The sequence below is a fragment of the Charadrius vociferus genome, unplaced genomic scaffold, assembly GCF_000708025.1.
Source record: "Charadrius vociferus isolate BGI_N301 unplaced genomic scaffold, ASM70802v2 scaffold1012, whole genome shotgun sequence".
In the NCBI taxonomy this organism is placed as follows: Eukaryota; Metazoa; Chordata; class Aves; order Charadriiformes; family Charadriidae; genus Charadrius; species Charadrius vociferus.
Genome location: NW_009647359.1, coordinates 467,783 through 491,597, shown reverse-complemented (window position 1 = coordinate 491,597; position 23,815 = coordinate 467,783). Strand labels below are relative to the sequence as shown.

General features: G+C 41.9%; 1 protein-coding gene across 1 annotated transcript in view; it reads right to left on the bottom strand.

The window, feature by feature from the left end:
- The window catches only part of CRHR2 (corticotropin releasing hormone receptor 2), a 112,723-nt gene that overhangs the window by 32,479 nt on the left and 56,429 nt on the right, over window positions 1-23,815 (bottom strand). The window contains exons 5-8 of the mRNA XM_009880113.1: window positions 17,804-17,921; window positions 13,423-13,576; window positions 9,846-9,906; window positions 2,609-2,681 (exon numbers count right to left, since the gene is read on the bottom strand). Coding sequence (XP_009878415.1) covers window positions 2,609-2,681; window positions 9,846-9,906; window positions 13,423-13,576; window positions 17,804-17,921 — 406 coding nt within the window. The remainder of the gene's footprint in view (window positions 1-2,608; window positions 2,682-9,845; window positions 9,907-13,422; window positions 13,577-17,803; window positions 17,922-23,815) is intronic.

Genomic DNA, 23,815 nt, shown 5'->3' with positions numbered 1-23,815 from the left:
TCTTTAATATCTTTATCAATGACCTGGATGAGGGGATCGAGCGTCCCCTCAGTAAGTTTGCCGATGACACCAAGTTAGGAGAGTACGTTGATATGCTTAAGGGTATTACCTGCAAGGAGGTTGTAGCCAGGTGGGGATCAACCTCTTCTCACTAGTAACAAGCAACAGGACAAGAGGAAATAGCCTCAAGTTGCACCAGGGGAGGTTTAGATTGGATATGAGGAAAAATTTCTTCATCAAAATGTTTGTCAAGCATTGGAACAGGCTGCCCAGGGAAGTGGCGGAGTCACCATCCCTGGAGGTATTTAAAAGATGTGTAGACATGGTGCTTAAGGGCATGGTTTAGTGGTGGATTTAGTAGTGTTTGGCTGATGGTTGGACTTGAAGACCTTAAAGGTCTTTTCCAACCTAGACGATTCTATGATTCTATTCTATGATCTGTGTTAAGGCAGAGGCATACTGACATACTGTGGAGAGATGTTTGACTGTGCTGCCCTTAGTACATGGCAGATGTCAAACTTCAGCACTCGTAATCCAGCGTTTTTCACGGCACCCTTGAAAGGGTCAGTAACTCCAATAGTAATAAGAGATGCTTGACTCATTATATACGATATTTTATTTGCCTAAGGATCAAAAAAATGAGCCTGTCAAGTTGCTTTAACATACTGTGGAGTTGTGTATGTTAGCTATAAACACAAAACTCAGCTGTCAGTTAAAGAAAAAAGGGGGAGGAGGGTGTGGGCATTTTAGCAATCAGGAGTGTATTGTAACAAGAGTTTTGAGATTTGCCTTTTAGACTCTGAACCCTGTTAGCTCCAGAGAACTCTTCTCCTCACCCAGAAGTGCTTTCTCATGGGAGTAGCTGAAAGCAGAGGGAAGGAAGGGCTTGCATTTATGTTACTTCTCTAAAATATATCAGCTGCTTTCCACCCCATGGTGCAATTACTGTTGTTTTCTCATGAATTCTTTAACTAGAGCTCAAGTACAGGCCAACGTAGAAAGGTTCAATACACAATGTCAGTTTAGGGCAGTATAGTTACTGGCACAGTTTGGAGGGGTCTCAAAGCTGCTCTAAATTAGAGGCAGATATAATGACCTGTATATAGAGGCAGCCTCCAACTGCACCTCCATCTTCTGTGCCCATTTGGGGTCTTTAAATTGAGAGTATTGTTCTGGGGAGAACAAAGCTGTTTTCATGACTCTAAGATACTTATGGTATCTGCCAGAGATGTTTTCCAAGGATTTTACAGATCTTGTTGACTAAAGGGGTTATGGTAGATTCACAGATTCACAGACTTCGAAGCAATGATGTGAAAACTAAATGCTCCAAGTACTGCGAACTTGCTGCCTTGTGTTGTGTAAAAAGGATTTGTTTGTGAGTTAGTCTCGGTATCAGTAAGTCAATTTACTGTGAGGGTTTTGGGATGGCTCCCTTGGTGACACACAATTATATTGTGTGTATCACACTGATTGTATTTCTCTTCTTACAACATAAAGGAAAGAATTTTTACATAAAAACAGACTCCTACTACCTTTTTTTCCCTTTTCAGAGATGCACAATATGATTTGTTTGCTGCATCTTAACAATTAACACAGAAATTAACTCTCTTGATTTCAGGTTTGGAAGCATTCAGTTTAGTAGCTGGCTTCCTAGGCAACAGAGAAGCTTTTTTCATGCTGAATCACATGAAAAGGCACAGCACTGACAAGGTGAGAGCGCAAGGCTTCTTAGCCTTGAAAAAACTGTCAATGGCTGCCTATTCTGGAGAATTTGCACCTTCTCCGTGGGTGTTGGAGTGGCACAGGGGACAGCTATACTGAGCCTTGGTTCCCTAAGACAGAGGACTCCACTGAGCCCTGCGAATTCTCTGTTAGGACATCTGCCTTCTTCCTAGGTGGCTGCTACTGCAAAGGAGTGGAAGAGTAGAATTGGATTTTTCAGCATTTTCCTTTCTGATAGCATTGATCTTTTCCATCCACACCCAGTATTTCCTGGGAAAGCATTACCGCACTTCAGTTGAAGGTTCAAAATGGTTTATGAATTTTCCTTCTACTGTTCATTGGCACAGGAGACAGTGTTGGGTAAACAGATAAACAGCCTGTTAACTGTAGGTGGCACGGAAAAGGAAATTTAACAACCGAAAAGCTAACAAACAAATACACAGCAATGATGGGGATGAAGAAGATATAGATGACTACAAGGAGATCCAATTCCTTACCATAATTACTACATTTTTCTAATCCATGCGCATGACGGAATTGCCCTAGTTCTCAAGAGCCTCAAGAGGATGAGCAGATACTGTAATGTACCTCCTATTTTTTAACATTTTTCCTTCCCACATCTCAAAACATTGTACAAAGGAAGGTAAACAGCATTACAGAGGGAGGAGGAAAGAATGGCACAAGGCCAAGGAAACAGCCAAAACCAGATCACTGCAATTCTGACTCGCAGTGTTAGCCACTGTGGCAACTTGAGAAAACAGCTGAAGAATTTTGACCTTGTTTGTGTTTTATTTGACATAAAAGTAGATGTGGAACATCACAGATGCCTATCAAATTATCCCTTAATGGGAGATGGCACTGCCCTTCCACCCACGTACATGCTTACCAGAAGAACAAGAATCACTGGCCCTTGATATATGTAGTCGATATATTTCCCTGGCTCTTTTCCAAACCAGCATCTGTAAGAAACAAAACAGATAGGAAAATAATTTATAAAGAGGAATGCACTTCTTTTAGATTTTAATATCAAGGACACCATAGCAAGACGTTCCCTTATTCCATGAGTTGTTTAATCATGTACATAAGTGGCAAGTGACTGAGGTTTTTTCTACAAAGCCACTTTTTGTTTGGACACAAATCTGAGCCCCATTTCCCCTCCCATCAGACCATTCATGTTCCCACTATGTTTTTGGCTATTGCCCATGTAAATATTTCCAAGAAATGTGAGAACCTGGTGTAAGGAGGATGTAGAAGAGGTGTCCTGCTGGCTCTGAAACAGGGATGAAAGAAATATTCTTTGTAAGGAAACAAACCTGTTATCTATTGCAGTGTCCAGCGACACTTCAGTTCCATAAAATAAGGACTGTTACTAGCAAATATGTCTCAAGCTGTGTGGAAATGCTGTCTAAATAAGGTGCTGGATGAATAAGGAGTTCATCCCACTGGCTTTGAACCAAGCTGGTGACCACCAAATCCAGCATAGAGTACAGAGACATCATCTGAAGCTAGCAAATACCTGATGCAAGATCACCAAAAGGAATCAACTTAGGTTAAGGGAAAGCACAGGTAAACTGAAGGGCCTCAAACTAGCAGAGAGCCTGGATGTGTCATGTGTGACTGAGTGCTGGCTTGACTCTCCCTTCCACTCATTACAAGTGTTTTTCTCCCTGCTGTGTTATACAATAGACTAAGCCTGTGGTTTCACAGTGACCCACCACCAACGTTGACTCCATTCTCTTAACTGATTGATAGTAATAAATCAGTTATATTTATGTCAGTAAATGAATAAGAAACTGGGCTTATGGACCTGGACTCAATCATTTACATCATTACATTTTTCTTATTGCAGTTTTGGCCCAGGCCAAACAATAGCCAACTCCCACACTATTCCTGGGAAACAAATCTGGAGCTAGCATGAGCCAGAGGACATGCCTAATAGTCTGCAAACTGCACCTATCCTGATTTGGACACCAAGAGGGTTTAATAATGTGGATGTGAACTATTCCATGCCATTTGGACTCCAGCCCCATAAACAATTCCAGGCACAGCTAATTTAATATTACAGCCACAGCCACATGGTCTTGGATCCTGGTTCCACCAAGTAGAGGCAACTTTGCTACCATAATGCCTTAAGGTTTAGGTATTGGTGCTCCAGATACCTTAGGAAGTACATTTTGGAGTTCAAAGATCTGAGAGTTTTTTTCCCCTTTGTGGATACCACACAAAAAGTCTACAGAGCAAAAAATATGTCTTCCCTGTCCCTTGTGACAAAAGATAAGCTTAGTGCCACTGGAGACTTGAAAACAAAGGTAATTCCTGAGCCAAGGAGGCCACGGAGACAGGTGCAGATTTGCACTTTTACAAGCATTCAAAAAATAATACTTGCTGCCTCAAAAATGTTGCAGTCTGTAAGACACAAGTCGAAGGCAAATAAATTGAGATCAGGAAAGCTATGGTTCAGATGGAATTATTTCGACTCACATGATGTCCCCAAAGCCTTTCTCCAAAGTGTGTTGCTTGCTAAAACAGAAGGAGCTGTTCGCCCATTGCAAAATGCTCTTACTGAACTGAATGTACAGAAATATTGAGATATGCAGCAGATATACACGCATACAATTCAGTATCACACAGTTGTTTGCCTTTTCTTAATTCAATTTCTACATCTTTTAAGTTCCAAATAAATGAGAGGGCTTTGAATATTTTGTAAATATAAAACATGTCTGTTATTCTCTGGTGTACTGACTGCAAATCAGTGCAAGTTGATAATTTTGCACCTAATCTTCCAAAATTTGGTGAGGAGAGCAAGACTTGGAATAAGGTACTTCCTACAGCCCAGATATCATCCAAGAAGAATCCCCAGGGCAGCCTTAAATGAAAGAAATTATTTTTTTTTTGGTGGGGTTTTTTGTTTTGCTATGAAGATGGAAAGACATGAAGTAAAATGAATTGTAAGATATGTCAAGGCAGGAAACACAACTCTCCAGAATTTGCAAGACCTACATTTGAGAGAGGTTTTTGAAGGACATTTTTGGAGAACTATTATATATTGCCTGAAACTCAGAGAACCGAGAGCTATAAGAAGAGGAGTTTCTGGGAAGCTGGCTGTTCTAGCAGAGGAATCCAGCAGAGGGACTAATGGGAAACAGGGTGAGGCACGTGACAGAACTTAGTGGGCTAGAAAAAGTCAGCAGAGAAGTTGGAACAGAGCTGGTACAGCACAAATGAGGTTCCAGGGCAAAGGCTGCTCATTCCTCCTCGGAATTTAAATATTCCTTAACTGTAAAACGATACTGAAAAGCAAAATGCTGACACTTATTATCTGAAGCCCAGTATTAGACCAAGGTTGCATTGACTGAAGCATCATGTGTATATACACACTTTCACACAATTTGAGGGAACCAGGTTGAGGCGAAAGGTAGACGTCTACGACACAGGCATGTCCGTAGGAACTTGATGCTTCAGGAGTTAGTGGAGAAAATAAAAGCAGCTTTTCTAGGAAGGTGATAATCATTAGGCTATGAGACAAATCTGTTACATTGTAATCTAAACATTTCTAATATATCCATTAAATCAGGCGAGTAAGGGTGAAAGGAGAGATATGACAGTGACATTACATATGTTTGCATTTGCTTAGCTGTGTTTCACATTCACAGTCTAACTGTTCAAACTGGGACCTTGGCTGAGATATTGCCAACTTTTCTGCCTATCATCTTAACCATTACTTTAAATCCAACATAAGCCATTATTTCTGCAATAAAATCATCACTGCACATTTCTTTAAAATCAAAAAGAGAAACCTAAACCACTGAAAATTAATTGGTGCATCAGAAGTTTAATTCCATCTGTGTGAAATAAAAGGCTTTTTCTTTTCTTCTTTTTTACCTCTGAAAGAATAAACAAACACTCCCTGAATATTGAAGAGGACAATTTAGGAAGACAGCTCTGATTAGACTTGGATATGTAAACACACTTCTACTGAATAGCACTAATTATTATTCTTCATGGTTCTCTGATAGTTCTTTATATAACAAAAACCAACACTGGTTTTATCATTACTGTTAATTAGATCTTACTAATGTTCTTCCCCTTACCAATTGTCCATCAATGAAAATACTACAATAACTCTTAATCATTTGTGTGTTTTTTTTATTGAGACTTAACAGTACTTTTTTCAGAGTTGTCAGATTTTGTTCAAGAACTGCTAAACGCTAGACAGAATATTTGCCACAGTACCAACTATATTTGCCTCAATACGCAGAACGTGGTCCCTAGTAAGAACAAAAATGAAAAAATTAGGAAGTTGGTTGAAGTATTTTCTTAACATTCTTCCTGTGTGCTATTTTGAGCTCTTAAACTATTATGAGCTACATAACTTGAACTCCAGTTCAACCCCCAAACAACTTAAGTTACAGTTCAAATGCATACTCAGATGAAGAAGAGAAGTTTCCCATTTTGTTTTGAATTTTGGGCTGTCCGCTGGGATAACCAAACAGTCTTGGAAGCTGCAGGAGAGTACATGTTCTCTGCATGTGTCCAGTTTGCTAGGTCTAACCTCATGGGGGAATATCACATGATTTCCCCAGCGGTAAAGATAAATGGAGCGCAACAGCTAGGCCGAGTGGGGAGACCAGACTGCATTCACCGAATAGCAGAGTTTGGCAGGGACCTCTGGAGATTGTCTAGTCCAACCCCTGCCCAAAGCAGAATCAGCAGAAGCTGGTTGCTCAGAGCTGTGCCCAGATGGCTTTTGAGTAGCTCCAAGGATAAAGACTTCACAACTTCCCTGGGCAACCTCTTCCAGTGTTCTACCACCTTCACAGTAAAAAGGTGTTTCCTGATGTTCAGATCAAATTTCATGTGTTTCAGTTTGTGCCACTGCCGCTTGTCCTGTCACCAGGCACCACTGAGAAGTGGCTGGCTTCCCCTTCTTCATACTCTCCTATAGGATATTTATAAGCATTGATAAGATCCCCCTGAGCCTTCTCCTCTCCAGGCAAAACACTCCCGACTCTCCCAGCCTCTCCTTGCATGAGAGATGCTCCAGTACCCTGGCAGCAATTATTTCTCAAAGCCGGGGATTAGTTTTATCTCAACTGTCTATATTTGCACACACTTACGGAATTCAAATTAAAGGCATGATTTCTACATCACCCCAGCACAGAGAAAGGATTTTGTAAATGCCACAAAGTTTAGTCTAAACCGTCCCAATGGCTGATGCACTGGAGAGAGGAATAGACCATAAGTAAGTTAAATACACACACGTGCACACCACACAGAGGTACCAGAGGTGCGTTCCTACATGTGCTTCAGTTTGACCGTTTAGCAAAATCTGCCCCTTTCCTCAGGCTGGGAGGCAGTGAGCAGGGGCTATCTGAAGTATCACATGCTTTAATGCTTGAGAAGATGACTGAATATTTATGACAATTGACGGGCCCTCAGCAAGTTATTCATGTCTTGTTTTGCTTCGGTTCATTTACTTTACCGAGTCTCCTCTGCACATGACGTTACTACAAATGCAAAAAGCAGATTTCATTTAATAGCCTTTGCCTTACAGCTTAATGCCCTTATCAGGTCTTCATTTACAAGAGCTCTGCCTGTCTGCCTGGGTGCGTGTGCCAGACGAAAGGAATGGCTCTATTGAAGCATCCAGTCTCAATTTCTCAAGCAGAGTAATGTACATGAATCTTGGCCCCACTGCTGAGAATAAGCCAGCACAACACTGAGGCTCCAGGCTATTACGCCTCACACTATGCTGGGCAGAAGCCAAATTCTGCACTTTCTCAATGCACAACACATTTGGAGTAGCTATGACGTGCAGTGAGGACGTATGCGAATGTTTCACTCCAAGGCAAACACCGGCATTAAAGACAGAAAAGTGAAAACATCCCAAGACATTAGGTATAATTGTCTGGGTCAACCGAGAGTAACCTGGCGCCTGCCTTATCAGTAAGCACGGGGGGCAAATGATGTATACGGATTAGAGTGTACAGGTTTGTTCATGATGTGGATTTAAAAGCACAAGCTCCATTTGATAATCCACCCAGTGCAGACAGCTTGAACCTAGCGACCTAACAGGCACAGTCTGGATATTCTGCATGCCAGATAGTACCACTTTGCCTTTCTTGCCCTGATGACTGTATTTTGCATCCCTCTTTCTTTTGTTGTGCAGGATCTGGGCCAGTTACACCTTTGCTGGTGAAAGGTGGCACATGTACCTATGTAAACATGTCATGTCTTTCTTCATATCCATGGTACATCAAGGGGAGATTCTTTCACATTCACTTTATGGCTATACAGTGATGGTGAAAGGAGGCAGTGGTACGTAGTGGTACAAGTGGTTTCTTCATCTATCCACCTCGTGTGCAGTGCAATCCCAGTTGTTGTGGCATGTTCCTGTCAGGGCTCCTACTTTCCATTATTTCTTTTGGGAGAGATAAGCAGTCTTCCAAAATGAGGTGTTCAAACCTTGGTGTTGAACTCACTCCCAACAGGAACGTTTAATGTGCATCGCCATTATTAAAGCATGTGATGTTTTGCCTCTCCAGCCTTCAAGACACAAATTTTGGTTATTTTGTTTTGTGCTGTTTAAGCTGACTAGTTCCTTCAGCTCTCACTCTGGAGACATTCAAAACCTGCCTGGACACCATCCTGTGCAACCTGCTGTAGGTGACCCTGCTTTGTCAGGGGGGTTGGACTAGTTGATCTCCAGAGGTCCTTTCCAACCCTGACCATTCTGTGATTCTGTGATTCTAGAGCTGAAAGCCCTACCTCAGCACAATGAGACAGCTGCCATGCTGCCCTGGCTTGTGCAAGGTAACAACTACAAGGAACACGACCATAAAGCAGACCCAGAATGTTGTGATCCTTGAGCTATCCAGAAACAAGAAGGTCTGTAAGCACAGAAATTAGGGAAATCTGGTGATCTGAGGTTACTGCCCTGGGCTGATTGACTTGGACACTCAAGGAACAGGTTCGAACAAGTTTTTCTTGCCATTTTGAGACTACAATATGAATTCTCCCATATGATTATTGTAGGCAGGGATGGAATCACACAAAACTTCTCTCTCAGTGAAAGGATGTCTGTCTGATTGCCAACATGTATAACTCCTGGGAATTAGATTTAGACCTTCAAAGTCACCATTAAAGCTACAGAAGAGAGATCGGTTGAGGGGTCAAGTTTGTGGGGAGAGAGAAGAGGAACTTAGTAGCACATAACAGAATTCCTTCCATGCCTACAGTGTGGATTCCCAAAGCTCAGCCAGTCATCCTATCCATCTTCCTTATAGTCAGGAGAAACAGTGACTGTAAGTCTAATTCACCCAACCTACTTTGGACATCTCCTTCCAGATGTGGTGAAATGCACCCCAGTCTGCATTTACTGTTTTGACTGATCACTACTGATCTTAGGAGACCACAGATTAGTGCAGAGGCAGACACCTACGAGGCAGACACATTTAATCACATGCGCTACAGACAGGCAAACAGTGCAGTCATATGAAAAACAGATTCATGGAGAAAAGAATTTTTTTAAGGTTAGGGAAGGGAGCTGTAACAGACAATAGACATTGATCCAAACACTAGTTGAAAAGTACAAGCTGAGCTGTATCTGACCAGTATCAACGTTTAGGGAATAAATTCCCAAAACACAGATGCCTCTTTATCTCCTATATTTTCCAATTTCATGCACTAACTGCTTTCAATTGGAAAAGCCAGAAACAGAAATGCAAAAATTCCAGCCATAAGACTATTCTTGGCAGACTGTCAACTGAATTCTGCACTCCCAGAAGGCTAAATCCTTTAGAACTCAGCTGTAGTTTTTACCAAGGTCTTACTCAAGCAAAACTCTCATTGAAGGAGATTACCCTGACAGTAAATCATGTATAAAGCTATCAAATGAGAACTTCAGGGCTTGGCCAAGGGTATTTGGGAAAGGTATTTTCTGGAGTTGACTCAAGTAGTGTTCTGAAATTTGAGATGGTCTGAATTTGGATGGAGGTGATGGGACCTTCACCTCTTTCCTATGAATCAGCCTTATTTCTAAATTACCGGTCCAGAGTTCAGCCTGCACGCATTTCTTAATTTATTTAGAGAGCCACATAAACACAAATGTTAACATCACTTACTGTTCATTTTCATAATATAGTTTGCCAATGGCCCAGGCAATAATGATTGGACAAGGAATACCTGCAACAGCAAAAAAATCAGGAGTTAATCATAACCCATGTATGGCTGGATGATACAGGTGTAGATTCAGATTTGTGTGAGGACAGTGTTGGCTAATGAACTGGAAGACGCTAAATACATGTGGTCCTATTATGGTATAGTGCATCACAATTGCTAAATTGTCTTTATGTATATATAAAAAAGCTAATCTCAAAACCAGAAAACTCCAGTGCCAGTAAGAAAAGTTAAAAAAATTATTAACAAACACACATAGATACCTATATTTCTATATAAGTGATCAGAACAATTTCATCTGGCTTAAAGGCAATTTCAGTCCCTTTAAATTTTTCTGCTGTTGATACAGCAAAACCTTAGAAACAACACTTGGAGGTGGGTGTTTAGATTTTTATTTCCCAGGCTGCAAGAAGCTTGTAAACTTATTAGACTCTTTGCATGAAGCCTGTTTTCAAAATTTTCAACAATTTTTTTTTTTTTTGTTGAGTTTTCCCTGTGAAACAGGATTATGAGAAAGAATCTCTTGATATTTTGCCATGTCAGAATTCATTCATTGTTTGCCCTATGGATCCAGCTACTATCTATAGGATCCAACTACTCTTAACTTTATAGGTATCACTCTACCTATGATGTGCAGTGTGCTCTGTGTCTGCAGGTGAGTTCCTGTCAAGGCCATGCACTTGGCTTTACAGGGCTCACTTTCTCAATTACACCCAGAAGGTTCTACATTACTGCTCCTTGGGCACGCAACCTCATTGCACCAGAGGAGGTGTATTTGTACACTTAATGTCCCAGCAGTGCCATACCCTCTGCTTTCCAGTTCTGTAGTTAAACCAGTCTTGTGTCCAGAGCCTTGCCCTTGTGCTTGTTTTGTGTTAGGCCTTCAGAGTCCAGCTGGTTTGAAGGGGATTTGCTGGAGGAGGAAACTGGAAGTGAGGAAGAGTAAGAGGAGCTGGCCTTTTGACACAGACCTCCTGAGGGAAACAGGAACTTTTTCACCCAGGCATTACCCAGGCAAAGACTGGATTGACGTCAAAATTGGAGGAGCAGAGTTTCCCCCCTCCATTTCCCCTTTACCTTTAACCTGTCACCTCAGGCAAAATCAAACAAGACAAGCATCTCCAGCTCCATCTCTGGTTCCAACCTCCAGGTTCACGTCCCTTTGAAATCACTGCTACTCTAAGATGAATTCATGACTCAACATGACAAACCCTCAGGTAGGAGTCAGCACTGCCTTGTATCTAACACTGCCTTTTAACCTCCCATTTGTTGCCTCTCCTGTGGAAAACAGAGGCTTTAAAGAAATGAAGCAAAGTGGAAAGAACGACAACACAGTAGGGAAGAGACTGAATTGCTAAGTGGTCATCTTTAACCTTAGCAAGAAGTATGGCTCATCTCTGATCTCCTGCACCACCACCCCTGGTGACTCTTGTGCTCTTCAGGTGACTGTGTTGTCTCCCATCTTATTTGCCATTGACTCACAGGGTCTGGTGCACTTGTTTCCCCCATGTTCTTGCTAGGCGTGAACAGACAAAATGTAGCCACGTCCTTTCTCCTAGAGGAAGACATTTTACTTTTCCTTGTGAAGCGAAGAACAGGGATTTGAGAATGAGGATGGTAAAAGATTGCGTATGGGAAGGCAAAGCAGAGCCAGAAAGCAGCCAAAAGGGTGAGAAGAAAGGTATATTCAGCTCGCACTATTCCTACATTAGTGTCCTGGTTTGAGGAGTCTCTGAGAGAAGTAGAGAGGGAAAATACTAGGGACCAAACCAGTCAGGGGCTCTGTGAGAGCTGTGCGAGCAGCTGATTTTCCAGTTTGCTGACAGAACTGAAGAATATTGAAAAAAAATTGAATCAATTCCCACATAAACATTTTCTTCCTACTACAACTCCGCTTTCCTCCCATTTGATTTTGGATTGAATGACATATTTTGTTTTAAAGGCTGTTTCTGCCTTCAGAACTGCAATTCAATTACTTCTGCTCAATTCTGAGAGGAAGAGGCATTTCTGAACAAAAAGTCATTCTACTTTCAGAGAAGAAAATATATATGCTACTTTTTTTCCACTTTTCTTCTTTCAACAGAAAAGAACTGCCAAATTCCCTAGTTCTGTTTGACCTCAGATTTTGCATTCAAGTGAACAAGCTGCCGCATGGGGCTTGTCCTGCAACACCTCTCCTGGCCAAGTTCAAATCACGGAGATATTGGTTGGAAAGGACTTCTGAAGGTACCCAGTCCAATCTCCTGCTCAAAGCAGAACTATCAACATGAGCTCACCTCAGCCAGGGCTTAGACCTGATGAATGTTTCCTACCTCCAGAGTCAGGGATTCCACAGCTTCTGCATCATCTGTTCCAGTGTTGTACTACCTTTTTGGTAAATTTTCTGTTTTCTTAATGTCCAGCTGGAACCTCCCAGTCTGCAATTTGTGCTCATTGTCCCTTCTTATAACATCTGCTATTATCAAGCAGAATTTGGCTCTGTTATCTTCGTAATTATCCTTCAAATCATTCTTGGTACCTAAGAGAACCCTCCTTAGCTTCCTCTTTGCTAGATTAAAGAAGCTCCTTCAACCTCACTTCACAGGTCACATCCTCTAGATCCTTGATCATATTGACAGCCTTCTACTGGATAATCTCCATTTTTTTCACATCCCCTTTGGCCTAAGAGACCTAAAACTGACAACAGTATTGCAAAGGCAGCCTTACCAAAGCTGAGTAGGAAGTATTAGTAACTTCCCTCAATGTTCTGGCCATGCAGTATGTGTTTTACCTTATTCAAGAGAAGGCACTGATGGCTCATACTCAGCCTGCATGCGCTGCAAGCCATACATCCTTTTAAGCAGGACTGCTGCTCTGACACTCAGCTCCCAGCCCGTACGGATGGAGCAGCTTATGTTGATGCCGCTAGGGAAAAGGAGCAGCCTTTGTTCTGGCCCAGGCTGACACAGCAGAAGGGAGGTAACAGCATGCAATGAGATATTTTGCTGTCCCTAAGTAGCCACAAGGGCAGTACAAAGGTGAAACGTGACTCTTTATTAAGGGCTGTTCTCTAGGAACTGGCAGATAATTAGGCTTCTCTTCTAGTCAGCTCCTGACTTAGAAGTGTCTCATCTGTCTCTGGAGACGGAGTGGTCCACAGGGCATGGACAGTGCCTTTTCTGTTTCATGCCGCGTGGAGCAGCAGTGTATAAGTGGTTGTGATCACTGCTTTGCTGATCAAAGTGAAAGGGCCATGGTATGAACTGCTGCATCCCCAAAATGCTGAGCCTGGGAGTTCTCTTTCTTTCCTTAACACCGGGTGCCTGAGGATCTAAATGAAGAAGATAAATCCAGCAATAACCTATTAACTTTATGTCATCACCACAGTGACTAGACCTGACCTCATGTTGTTCTGACAAAGCTAGGTTTGAATGTCAGATTTCACCACAGTGGGATTTTTAAAGTTTATTCTTGCTGCTCTTGTCTTTATCACTTTAATGCCAGGTACCATGTAACACCATTTTAAACACACAAGGTACTTACACCATCCTATGAAGAGAAAGACCCATTTCCGCAGCTTATCTGTGGAATAAGTCATCACTATAGCAGTGTGTAAGTAGCAGCCTTCCACAAACATCCAGAAGAAGTTGGTCACCACAAAATAATTGTAGACAGTGGTAATACATCGACACCAGGGCTGGAAAGGAAACAGGAAAGAATATTTTAAAATCACGGTGAAAGCATTAAAAAAATTCTACATCTTGTTTTACCCTTAAAAATCAATGGCAGAATTCATTTGCAGGATGCAGATCTATACCTGTGACTCGGAATCAGAGTATCTTAGGTGCTGTCGGCAACTCACAGCTATGTCTGTGACTTTGTGCTGAGGCTTGGCTTTCACCACAACATGCGGGATCTCCTGTACCTGAGCACGTTTGGAAAGTTAACATGCCATAAGGCACGTCCGCACCAGCAGTCTGCAAGCAGTTTAAGAAGCAGCCATGTGGAAAGAAGACAAGAGGAGGCAGGCCATTTGACTACAGATGATCTTTCAGAGAGGTACAGCCATAGCCTAGGGTTGTATCCAAAGATGACATAAGAGTCTAAACATATCTTAGGCAGTATAACCCACCTGCTGAGCAATTCAAAGAAAATATAAGATAGAAGTTAATGTCACAATCTTGCTTCATTTCCACTGAAGGGAAGGAGCACCACTGACATTTAGAAAAAAAGACGTTTTACTTTAAAGACATGCTTTTATCAGCTACTTCATCCCCTCTATTCCTGCCATTAGTGCTTCAGTCTGTGAGTCACATAACTACACGCATCACCTCTGAATTTTGCCATAACTTCAATGGGAATTTTTGGTCAGGCTTAATGTATCAGTAAAGGCATCTTCTCCTAATGGCTGTGCAGTGAGAGCACAGCTGTGGAATACACAATTAGCTACAGAGAAGCAGATGGTAACATCACCTCAATAAATCACAAGTAACTGCTGATGGTAATTTCCACACAGAAGTCTGGGAAAATTTCTTTCTGACCAAGCAGTCATTCAGCGTATTCCCTGAAGCATGACATTAATTACCTACGTTAGTTGGTATCATTGATGTCATTTTGGTCTCACCATTCTCCAGCCTTTTAATTAACTCTACTAAAGTATTTGAAACTTTTGACCCCAAGTTAATTTTATTTCAGACTTCATATGCATGAGGTATTGATGATCTCTAGGCAGCAAGAGAGCAGCAGATGCACTATCAAACCCAGCAAAATTCTGCGGACTACAAATTTATTGGACAAGAGACAAATTACAAAATGATAGCCCATTCACAAGTCTCGATCACTTCTGTTTATTGACCTGAAATAATAAGAAGAAATCTTTTGGATATGTTCAAGTTTTCATTTCTGTATTATTTCATTAAGACTTGAAAATTAGTTTGGCTTCATTTTTAAAATAGGTATAAAAAACAAACACTCAGAAGAAGATGAAACATTTTGTTTTCAATGTTTTGTTTAAACCTAATGAAATTTTCTTTTTTTCCCACCTCTTGGCCTGAGCAAAGGAAAATAAAACCACAAACAAAAAAAAAACCATTCTATTTTTGTCTAACACAAAACAAATATTTTGGCTCCATTCTTGACTGACCCCCAAACTAGTAAGACCAGGTTTCTGAAGACTCACACTTGATTTTTCAATGGTATGAGCATGAATTACATCTTTCCCTGTGGCCTCAATCTCATGTAAACTCTCTTATATAATGTCTAGACTCTTGTTCCACTCTTTGCCTCAGTTGCAACACTTACACAGTTTTTGTCCTCTCCACAGCTGCCCATTTTCACAAGAATTGTAAAAAATAATTATATCTGAGCTTGCTGTTCCTGTGTCACAACTGAGTGGAATTGGCCAGTGGGTTGGGAAGGTGCTGGGACAGATATGGACAAATACACATGATGGTGGTGAGATCTCCCTCTGCACTGTTTCCATAGGAAACCAGACAAAAATGAATTTTGAGCAATTCCTTTTGGAATTGTGGATTTATTTTTATTAAATAATAAACCCAATTAGCAGAACTCATTAATTTATACCTTTTCATTTATTTGACCAAGGATTCCTGATCCCCACACGTATCCACCACTAGGCTCCAGATATCTTCAGCAATTCCCCTTCTTGATTTATTAACATAAGCACTATAACTTCATGCAAAACGTTTCCACATTGAGTCCTTGATGCGTCTGTAACTGCGTTATTTAATCTCCGCTGATCAGCACAGAAGAGATCACATCATTAGCTAGCATAAATGATGTTGCTCCCATTGATTTTGGTGGTGTTATTTTGACTCTGACTTATACCACAATAAGAACATAACAAAGTTATCACTAAGCTTGTATAAAGTTCCTTCCCAAAAAGACTGCAGTGTTCTGCAGAGAAAAGACGAGTTAATGAAAACTGAGGCATGTGAGGATCTGTCCTTTAATTTGCACGTTTGTATTTTCCTTGCCACTTTGTGGTCACATTTTGAGTGCCTGACTCCAACTGTTTTTTCCTAAATAACTGTAAACATTTGTATTAAGTTTTGCAGTGTTGTCATGAGAGTAAATCACACAGCATAAAACTGTCAACAATAAAGCTCACATGCCACCATCTTCTATAGCCTGAAAATGTCAGAAACACAGACAAGGCAAACAGTGAATTAATAGAAGTTACATCTTCTCAGAGGAGTATCTGATTGAATAATAATACAGAGTTATGCAGAGATATCCCCAAGACCTTAGAATCTCAGACTTCTTCTTTATTTAGGTACTAATGACTTTTCTGTTTGTTTTCCCAAAGTACGGGATTAAAGTTCAGATGTCAAATCTTACAATTGAAAAGTTAACCGAGGATGATGAGTGCCCAGCTGACATTAAAAGGAACAGATATCCAGGCTCCTGGGGTTGTTTTCAATTTCTACAGAACCAGTTCCTACATGAGTGGAGCTACACTGACTGACATCAGCTGTGGATCCAGCTCATAATCTATAGGCACTTTTGTCCACGTGCTTTCCAAAGAGAGAATGAAGGGGGTGTGTGTATGTGCATACAAGTGTGTTTGTAGCATAATGTTTTTTCTTTATTATGGAGGTAAATATCAGGGGACAACCCTAAGAGGAGAATACTCCACTTCAAGAATATTACAATGGGAATGAGAACGTAAAAACCTCTGCCAAGGGACTATCAAAGAGAACTATTCCTCAAAAAAATAAAGAAAAATGCTTTTTGTTTTGGAGTGGGTGCTTTTAATCGACTCCAAAATCCTTCTATTTTTTGGGGCTGCTGGGTGACTAAACAGGGGGAGGTGTTACAGTGCTTACATAGGGACTGATTCTATGTCCTCACTCAGACAAGCATCTGCAGTTGGGGCTTACTTGAGTGAACAAGAAATAACACGGAGAGTAAGAGAAATGGGAGTCTTGTGACATGCTGTATCCATCAAGAGTGCTCAATGTCATACAAAGAAGATGCCTCACTTCTTGCCCCCTTCAGCCTTTCCATTTTTTATTGGGTGCATCTGTCCAGTCCCTTGAACTGTCTCTGACTCTCAATCACCCATCAGACACCTGACTTGTATCACAACACCAGCAGAAATCTCCTCCTTGCTTTTTTGTTGGCTAGGTCAGTTTTCCACTATTTTAGTGAGTTCAGTCTCCAAGGGATCAAGAAAAGGAACAGAGCTAGTGCAAAATAAGCAGCAGGAGCTGAAGTGAAGCGTTTGGGTTCGTGAAGGAAGGAGCCATCCCTTTCAGCGACTGGGAGTTGCTGCTGGATGCAGCCCATATCAGAGCTTCATCCTCAAGACCAGCATGGTAAAGCATGATTAGCAGAAAAACTGATTTTTTTTCTTTTTTCCCACAAAGATATCAAGAAGCAAAAATTGTACTGTTTCAGGCCCTATTTCTTATTTTCTTGAGACTCTCACTGACTCCGGACAGCAAGGTGCCCACCATCATGCGACAAAGTAGCTGACTCAGAGCCTCAACAGCCAAATCAATTATTTCTGTACTCTGTTCATGGAGATGTTGCCCTCTGGAATGAATACTTTTCCTACACACGTGCACATCACTGCAAGATGCTCCAACAAAAATGTTCAAGAAACACCAAATTTAGTGTATCACACAACACTGTGTCTCACAGTATATCTACAGTCAATGAAAATAAGATTGAAGCTTTTGGGTGGGATTTTTCTTTATACCCCCCTCTCTTTGATATTCAGCAATGAAGAAATAAATGAAAATCTAGCAAATCTAAGCTCAATTTGTCCATCTTATTGAAATTACATGAAAGTCACTCTGAGCATGTGGATGTGCCCTCTGTAATATTTGTAACAAATTCGGCATCCCTGCCTGCCCCCAAACTACATGACAGAGACATGCTACCTCCAAGCACTTACTTCATTGCTTTCATGTATGTTGTGATCTATCATTTGAAGCAGAAACCACATCACATTCCTCAGGATGAATGTGGTGATCAAGTTCCAGTGGATAATATTCCGCAGGCATCTGATACTCCTAAACAGGGAAATACATTTTAATCATCATATATAGTGAATATACGCACATACACATTAATGACTCCAGAAAATAAACAAGGTAATTCTGTTCACTTGCAAAATTCCTCACGGTTGATCTCCCTCCATTACCTCTCTTACACTATGAAACAGGAGATTCATCAGTCCAATGGGTCAGCAATAAGAGTCTCTGAGGCTGCCTGTAGCTTATGTCTTTACCAGCAAGAATATCTGAGTCTGGTCCCATTCTCTGGCTCACAGGGTAAATTGCACAGCCAGTGCCAAAGCCAAAACTCGGATTTTGCAGTGTATTCACAACACAAATAAATGACATAAATAGGAGCAACAGGAGGATGGCAAAATCTGTGCTTCTTTCCCTTGCTATATACCTTTCTTCCAGAAACTACACTATAACTTTTGCAAAGCCACATACAACAATTTTACTTGACAACATGAGGAACTCCCTTTGACAAGAATCAATTCAAGCAAGTGAAATAGGATCTAGTGGAAAGACTCAAATATTCAAACGGTCATCTCATCCTTGGTTATCATTTTTGCTCCCCTCCACCCCATCCCATCAGCTCCATTATAATGTCAACTAGAATTGACAACCAGGCTGCACTGGAGTCTGTTGCATTGGTCACAGAAGGGGATTTGGTGACAAATATCTGCGCTGGAGTGGTAAAACTGGAATGGTTTACATTTGGTTAGTCTCTTGAACAGGCTCGCCTGCGTAAAGGTCAAAGCTTTCAGACCCATTAATGCAATAGGAGACCACAGACTGCCTGATTTTCAGTGCAGGGCTTAGCTGGCTGTACCAAGCTTTCTTAAACAAGGTAGAACTTCATATTCTCCTTCACCAGAAAATATTTGTGTCTGGTGTTAATCCTTCCCCAGCCCCCATTCAGATGCAATGTAAAATATGAGCACAATGTAAAATACGAGCTACAGTAAGTTGGAACACAGGGCCATAAAAAACCAAGAGGGGACATCTTAAATAGTGCTTGCTGCTGAAAAAGGCTCCAGGAGGCAGCCAGGGCACGACGCTGATGCCAGCAACCAAAGCATCACTGAAGCTAGACAGAATGTTACTCATTACAGATTCAGCCCTCTAAGACAAGATCATTTGTCTTCTCATTCTTTGTGAAACAGTAAAGGGAGGCAAGTGCCAAGTTGCGGTTTTGCAGTTAGAGAGTCTTCAATTAAATGATCTTTTCTCAGTTATTAAAATCACTTCCAGAGGGGTTCAAACAGCCAGTGCATTTCCTGGGATCATGGGGTTAGGATTCTGCATTTGCCATATCAGTCTTCCTGATTGCGAAGGAAGCTATCAAATAACATGGGACAAACACAGAAAGTGGCGTTCTCAAACCTGCTCAGCTGTAACTGACTGTAGCTTATCCCAGTGACAGCAAAAAGAGAAGGCACAATCCAGTAACCAACTTTGCTGTTGCCTCAGGTCTTTTGCATGACAAACAAGCCAGCCTTCTTAATAACAAACACTATTTTGCTATCATAAAACACTTATTGCACTTTTCCTAGGACTCGATTAGTCAGTCTTAGGGCCAGAAGCAATTCTGTTATGTCCTTCAGCCTCCCAAATCTCTCAAAGATTTTACAGCAATCCAGCAAAAAAAAACAAATAGAAGACCTCCCACATATGAGATACTGCAATTCAGAGGTATAACCTTACTAAGTCAATGTTAAAATAGCTTCCGAGTTTAACAGCTCAGGCTCCAGGTATGAAATTGGTATTTGGTTTTGAGATCCTCAGTGACTCATGACTGGAGTCAATTTGGAAAACAAATCTCCAGCTACTCAGATCCATTCACTTTTATTTAGGCTACAAAACGCGAAAGCCTTCCTCTCAATGTAACCTGTGCTACCAGGGAACTTGTCCGAAATTTTACTCCTAACAAAAGGCAAAGGTTCACAGTTAGGCTTTCAAAGAAACTTGGCAATCAACACCCACTGACTTTCATGCTGAACCCCAGGGATCCATCAGCTTGGGACAGACTTTGAAACATGCTATGAAGGTCTGTTCTCTGTTTATCATTCTGCACATAAACATCCTGTGGCTGCTGTCCATCTAGATGTTTTATTCACTCCCTTCAGGTTAAGGATTAGCAGATTAAGGAAGGAGTTTGAAATACTGCTTCTAGGGGGAGAGGGAGGCAGGGGACTAGAAACTGAGGAAAATCAGGTCAAACTGTAGAGTTACCGGCATGAAAATAATTGCTTTTGAGAGCTCTAACAACAAAACAGATCCAGCACGCTCATCACCTGAACGTATTTCTTGACAGAAAAGATAAAGGGGTAGACAAAAAAAAATAAGAAATCCTTTCTGCATGCCTCCATTTAGATGTAGTTTAATCATCCCATATGCTGGAACATCACTAAATCTGGCTGATAGAAACCTTAATCCTACAAGACTTACAGCAGGACATTGGACTGGCTGCAGAGGCAAATAGGATCAAACAAATAGTTGTAGACTTTTTAGTTCTGTTCCTAAAAAGAGCTTTGCTCCCCAGTGGGATCCTAAACATCAAAATCACGTTCTCTTCTGTGCCTCGAATATAAAGACAACCTCAGCATCTATTGGCTGCATCATCTTTGCCCTCCTTAATATTTCTTGGTCATACTGTTTTTACTTCTTCACCCATCTGTCTGCATTCAGCCATTGACTTTAGTTAGGACTGTAAAACGCTTGGGACAGAGGCAGATCTTCAGTCATGTGCGTTCAGGATACAGAGCAAGAATCTAGTCTGTGTTGGGAACTCCCAGGTGCTACAGCTACTTATGATCAAAACTCTCCTTGTTTTCAAAAAGCCACATGTGCTGAGGGAAGATGTGTTCCTGGTATAAAATTAAGTAAAGTATAAATGCTGCCAGCAGCTGGAATGTACCAATATGATGTCTGAAGCCTTGTCAAATAATGCTTTGGACGCGAAACAGGCACGGTTGGCTCCCATGTCTCACTACCTTTAGCAAAAGCCATACTTTGGGTATCAGCAGCCTTGTACCATGGCCTCATTCCCTTTCTGAGAAACTCCGGGTGGCACAGAGGGCCAGTAGATGCTTTCACCCGCTAAAAAGCTTCACGCCTTTGGGGATAACAGAGCAATGAAGACGGAGCTGTAGAGCAAGCATTTTGCTTTTCCGTCTGCAGGCTCTGCCCAGTCACATTCCCCACCACATTGCTGCCTTGGCAAAGCAGCGCAAAGAGGTGAGGGGCACGATTTGCTTCTGTGATGTCTGGGCCGCTACTCTGCTGGTGTTAATAGCAGTTAGGGTTTTACTGGAAACAGCAGTATGGTCAGGCTGAGGAACACACGTCTGAAAGTGCCGCAGAGTTTCTCAATGGCTCAGGCAGTGATGTGACCCCCGGCACAGAATAGTTTGAACCTTTTCCCTTTTTTTTTTTTTAATTTTTTTTTTCCCCATTTGCTTTTTAGTAAGAGTCCCAACTGGAGACTCAGTTTGTTTTTGTTTGTAGAGAGCCCAGAGCACATGTTTTCTATTTGTTTCTGTCTCCTAACTACTACGAGCACAGAAATCACAGTGGCTGTAATGCAATTCATAGCCAAGGGCAGGAAAAGCTTGAGAAACAACTGCGTCAGGTTCGTACTGGGGAGGGAGAAACAGCAGGGTTAACGGAGTGTGTGGAGGCTGCAGGGCACCGTGGTGGAGGACTGCAGCTAAGTCAATTGATGTCACAAGGGAAAGATCTCTTGCCAGCCACCTGAGAAAGCTGCTCTCATTTACAGGCACTGCTGGTGAATGTTATTATCGTAACTTAGCAAGGGTAACACATCCAGAGGGATACTGACTAAGATGAGGGTCCCTTCATTGCAGGCATTATTCACATGAGACTGCTCTGCTGGGCTCAGGAGCTTACCCTGTGCATGAAGTTTATGTGTGAAGCCAGACTGGAGTCTGAGGTGGACAGTGAACGAAAGACATGTCCCACATTGGACAACAAAGCTAGTAAGTAACAGGAGACCTGCAGCGCAGCTAATGTTTGGTGAAAGGACAAAGCTGACCTTGTCATAATCACTCATCTCAAAGCCTGAGGAAGAAACCCATAATCCTCACAGGGGTAATCTGTCCTCCACAGGTCTTTTCCTGGCTCTCGGTAGATGGAAGCTAGCTTAAATTTATAAGCCTTAATTTAAATTTAAATACTCCTGTTATTCATGAAAACGACCTGTCCCTTTTTTAAAACTTGTTAAACAGTCATAGCAGTCTTCTACGACAGTGAGCTACACAGTTCCTTTCTCCTTGATTAATTATTGCCTTCCCTGTGTGGAGTAAAAAAGCAAGCTAGTCTGTGCTCCAGAAACAGCAGTAACTGCCCTCGCAGGCAGCACTGAAAAGGAATTCACATCACAGTGTAAACGGCAGGAGGTGGAATTTGAAACACGTTGAGCTGTATTATAAGTTAGTGAATTGAGCTTTCTTAGAGTCAGTGATTGGCATGAATGCATTCCCTCCCAACTCAGAAGGTAAGAAATCTGGGGTTATTCTTACTTCAGTAGGGAGATAGCACAATTTGGAGCGTGTGGCAGTGCCAGCATCAGAAAAATGAGAGCACAGACAGCAGAGAGCTACCTTCTCAAGAGGGCAGAGTCATGTGAGAGAGGGGAGAAATGGGAGAAGAAGGGACTGGGTGCTGAACTGCTGCTCCAGACACAATTACAGCATCACTAGGAAGAAATTGTGAGTTACAGAGCCACCTAAAGTCCCCTAGCTTAAAAGATCAGATGACAGAAGGTTTCATATTCGTCTTCATGTCAGGTAACATTATATATGCCATTTCCACTTGTTTTACAACCCGTGATGTGGATTGAATGGTGCAAGTATAGCCCAACTTTTGAGAACAGCAGCACGTCACCATTCCAGAGAGCCTGAAGGCTGGCACATCACAAGACACCATGGACTGAGGCTATGGGCTTCCATTAAAAAGCTTTTTCCTGTATTTGCTTCCTGTCCTGATCCTTTTTAGACAAAAAGTGTTGGTCAAGGCCCTGGCTGGACTCTTCTACTAACTCTTCCCTGGTGCACGGGTCCAAGGACAGAAGGAATAAGAAAAGACATTGCAGCAGTTCAGTCAGAACACGCTTAAAGACTGAGGCCACAACATAAAGAGAGAAGAACTTCCATATTCAGTCAGATCAATGAGCCACAGAGGCTGTGACTCAGTGCCCAGTGGTGATCAGTAAAAGGCAGTTTGGGTAACAGTATGGGAAACAGGGGAGGTAGAGAGTTAGTTGTTCCTTGCTCTTACCTCCTTGTTACTGGCAGTCAGAGGTTTTAAGATATTCCTGAATCAGAGACCACATTTAATCTTATTAAATCACCCTGTTGGTGGCCCCAACTCCTCACAGGAGTCACTGAACTCCTTTGGCGGTTTATGTTCACTGAGGTCAGGCCATGGCTTATTCTACTGACAGGATGGAATGAAGAGCTCATAAGCTGTTATTCATGGGAAAACATGTTTGTCTATGTTGGTTTCTCCCTCTGCTTGCCTGTCCCCTCCCAAGGGCTGCACAAGGAGGCATTTCCTCACAGCTACATTCCCTCCTGTCCTTTGGGAGTCGCAGGGAGGAGGGATTGAAAGAGCCTGGGACTGGACAGAAGGAAACTGCTAGTCCCATGGGTGCGGGAGCAAGCTGGGAGGAGTGGTAGGTACTATCTCCAACACGTGTTCCTGAAGTAGCACGGTTCGTGCAGCAATTTAACTTCTGGCTGTGCCTGTCAGCTGATTCTGGTCCTGAAATATCTCCCTGAAATACAGCAAGTAGTGTCAGACAGCCACATGCAAGCGGTATATGTTACACTGAGCGAAAGAGCAAGCAGAAGGAAAAGGATTTCCTTGAAAAGGAGAGAAAAGAA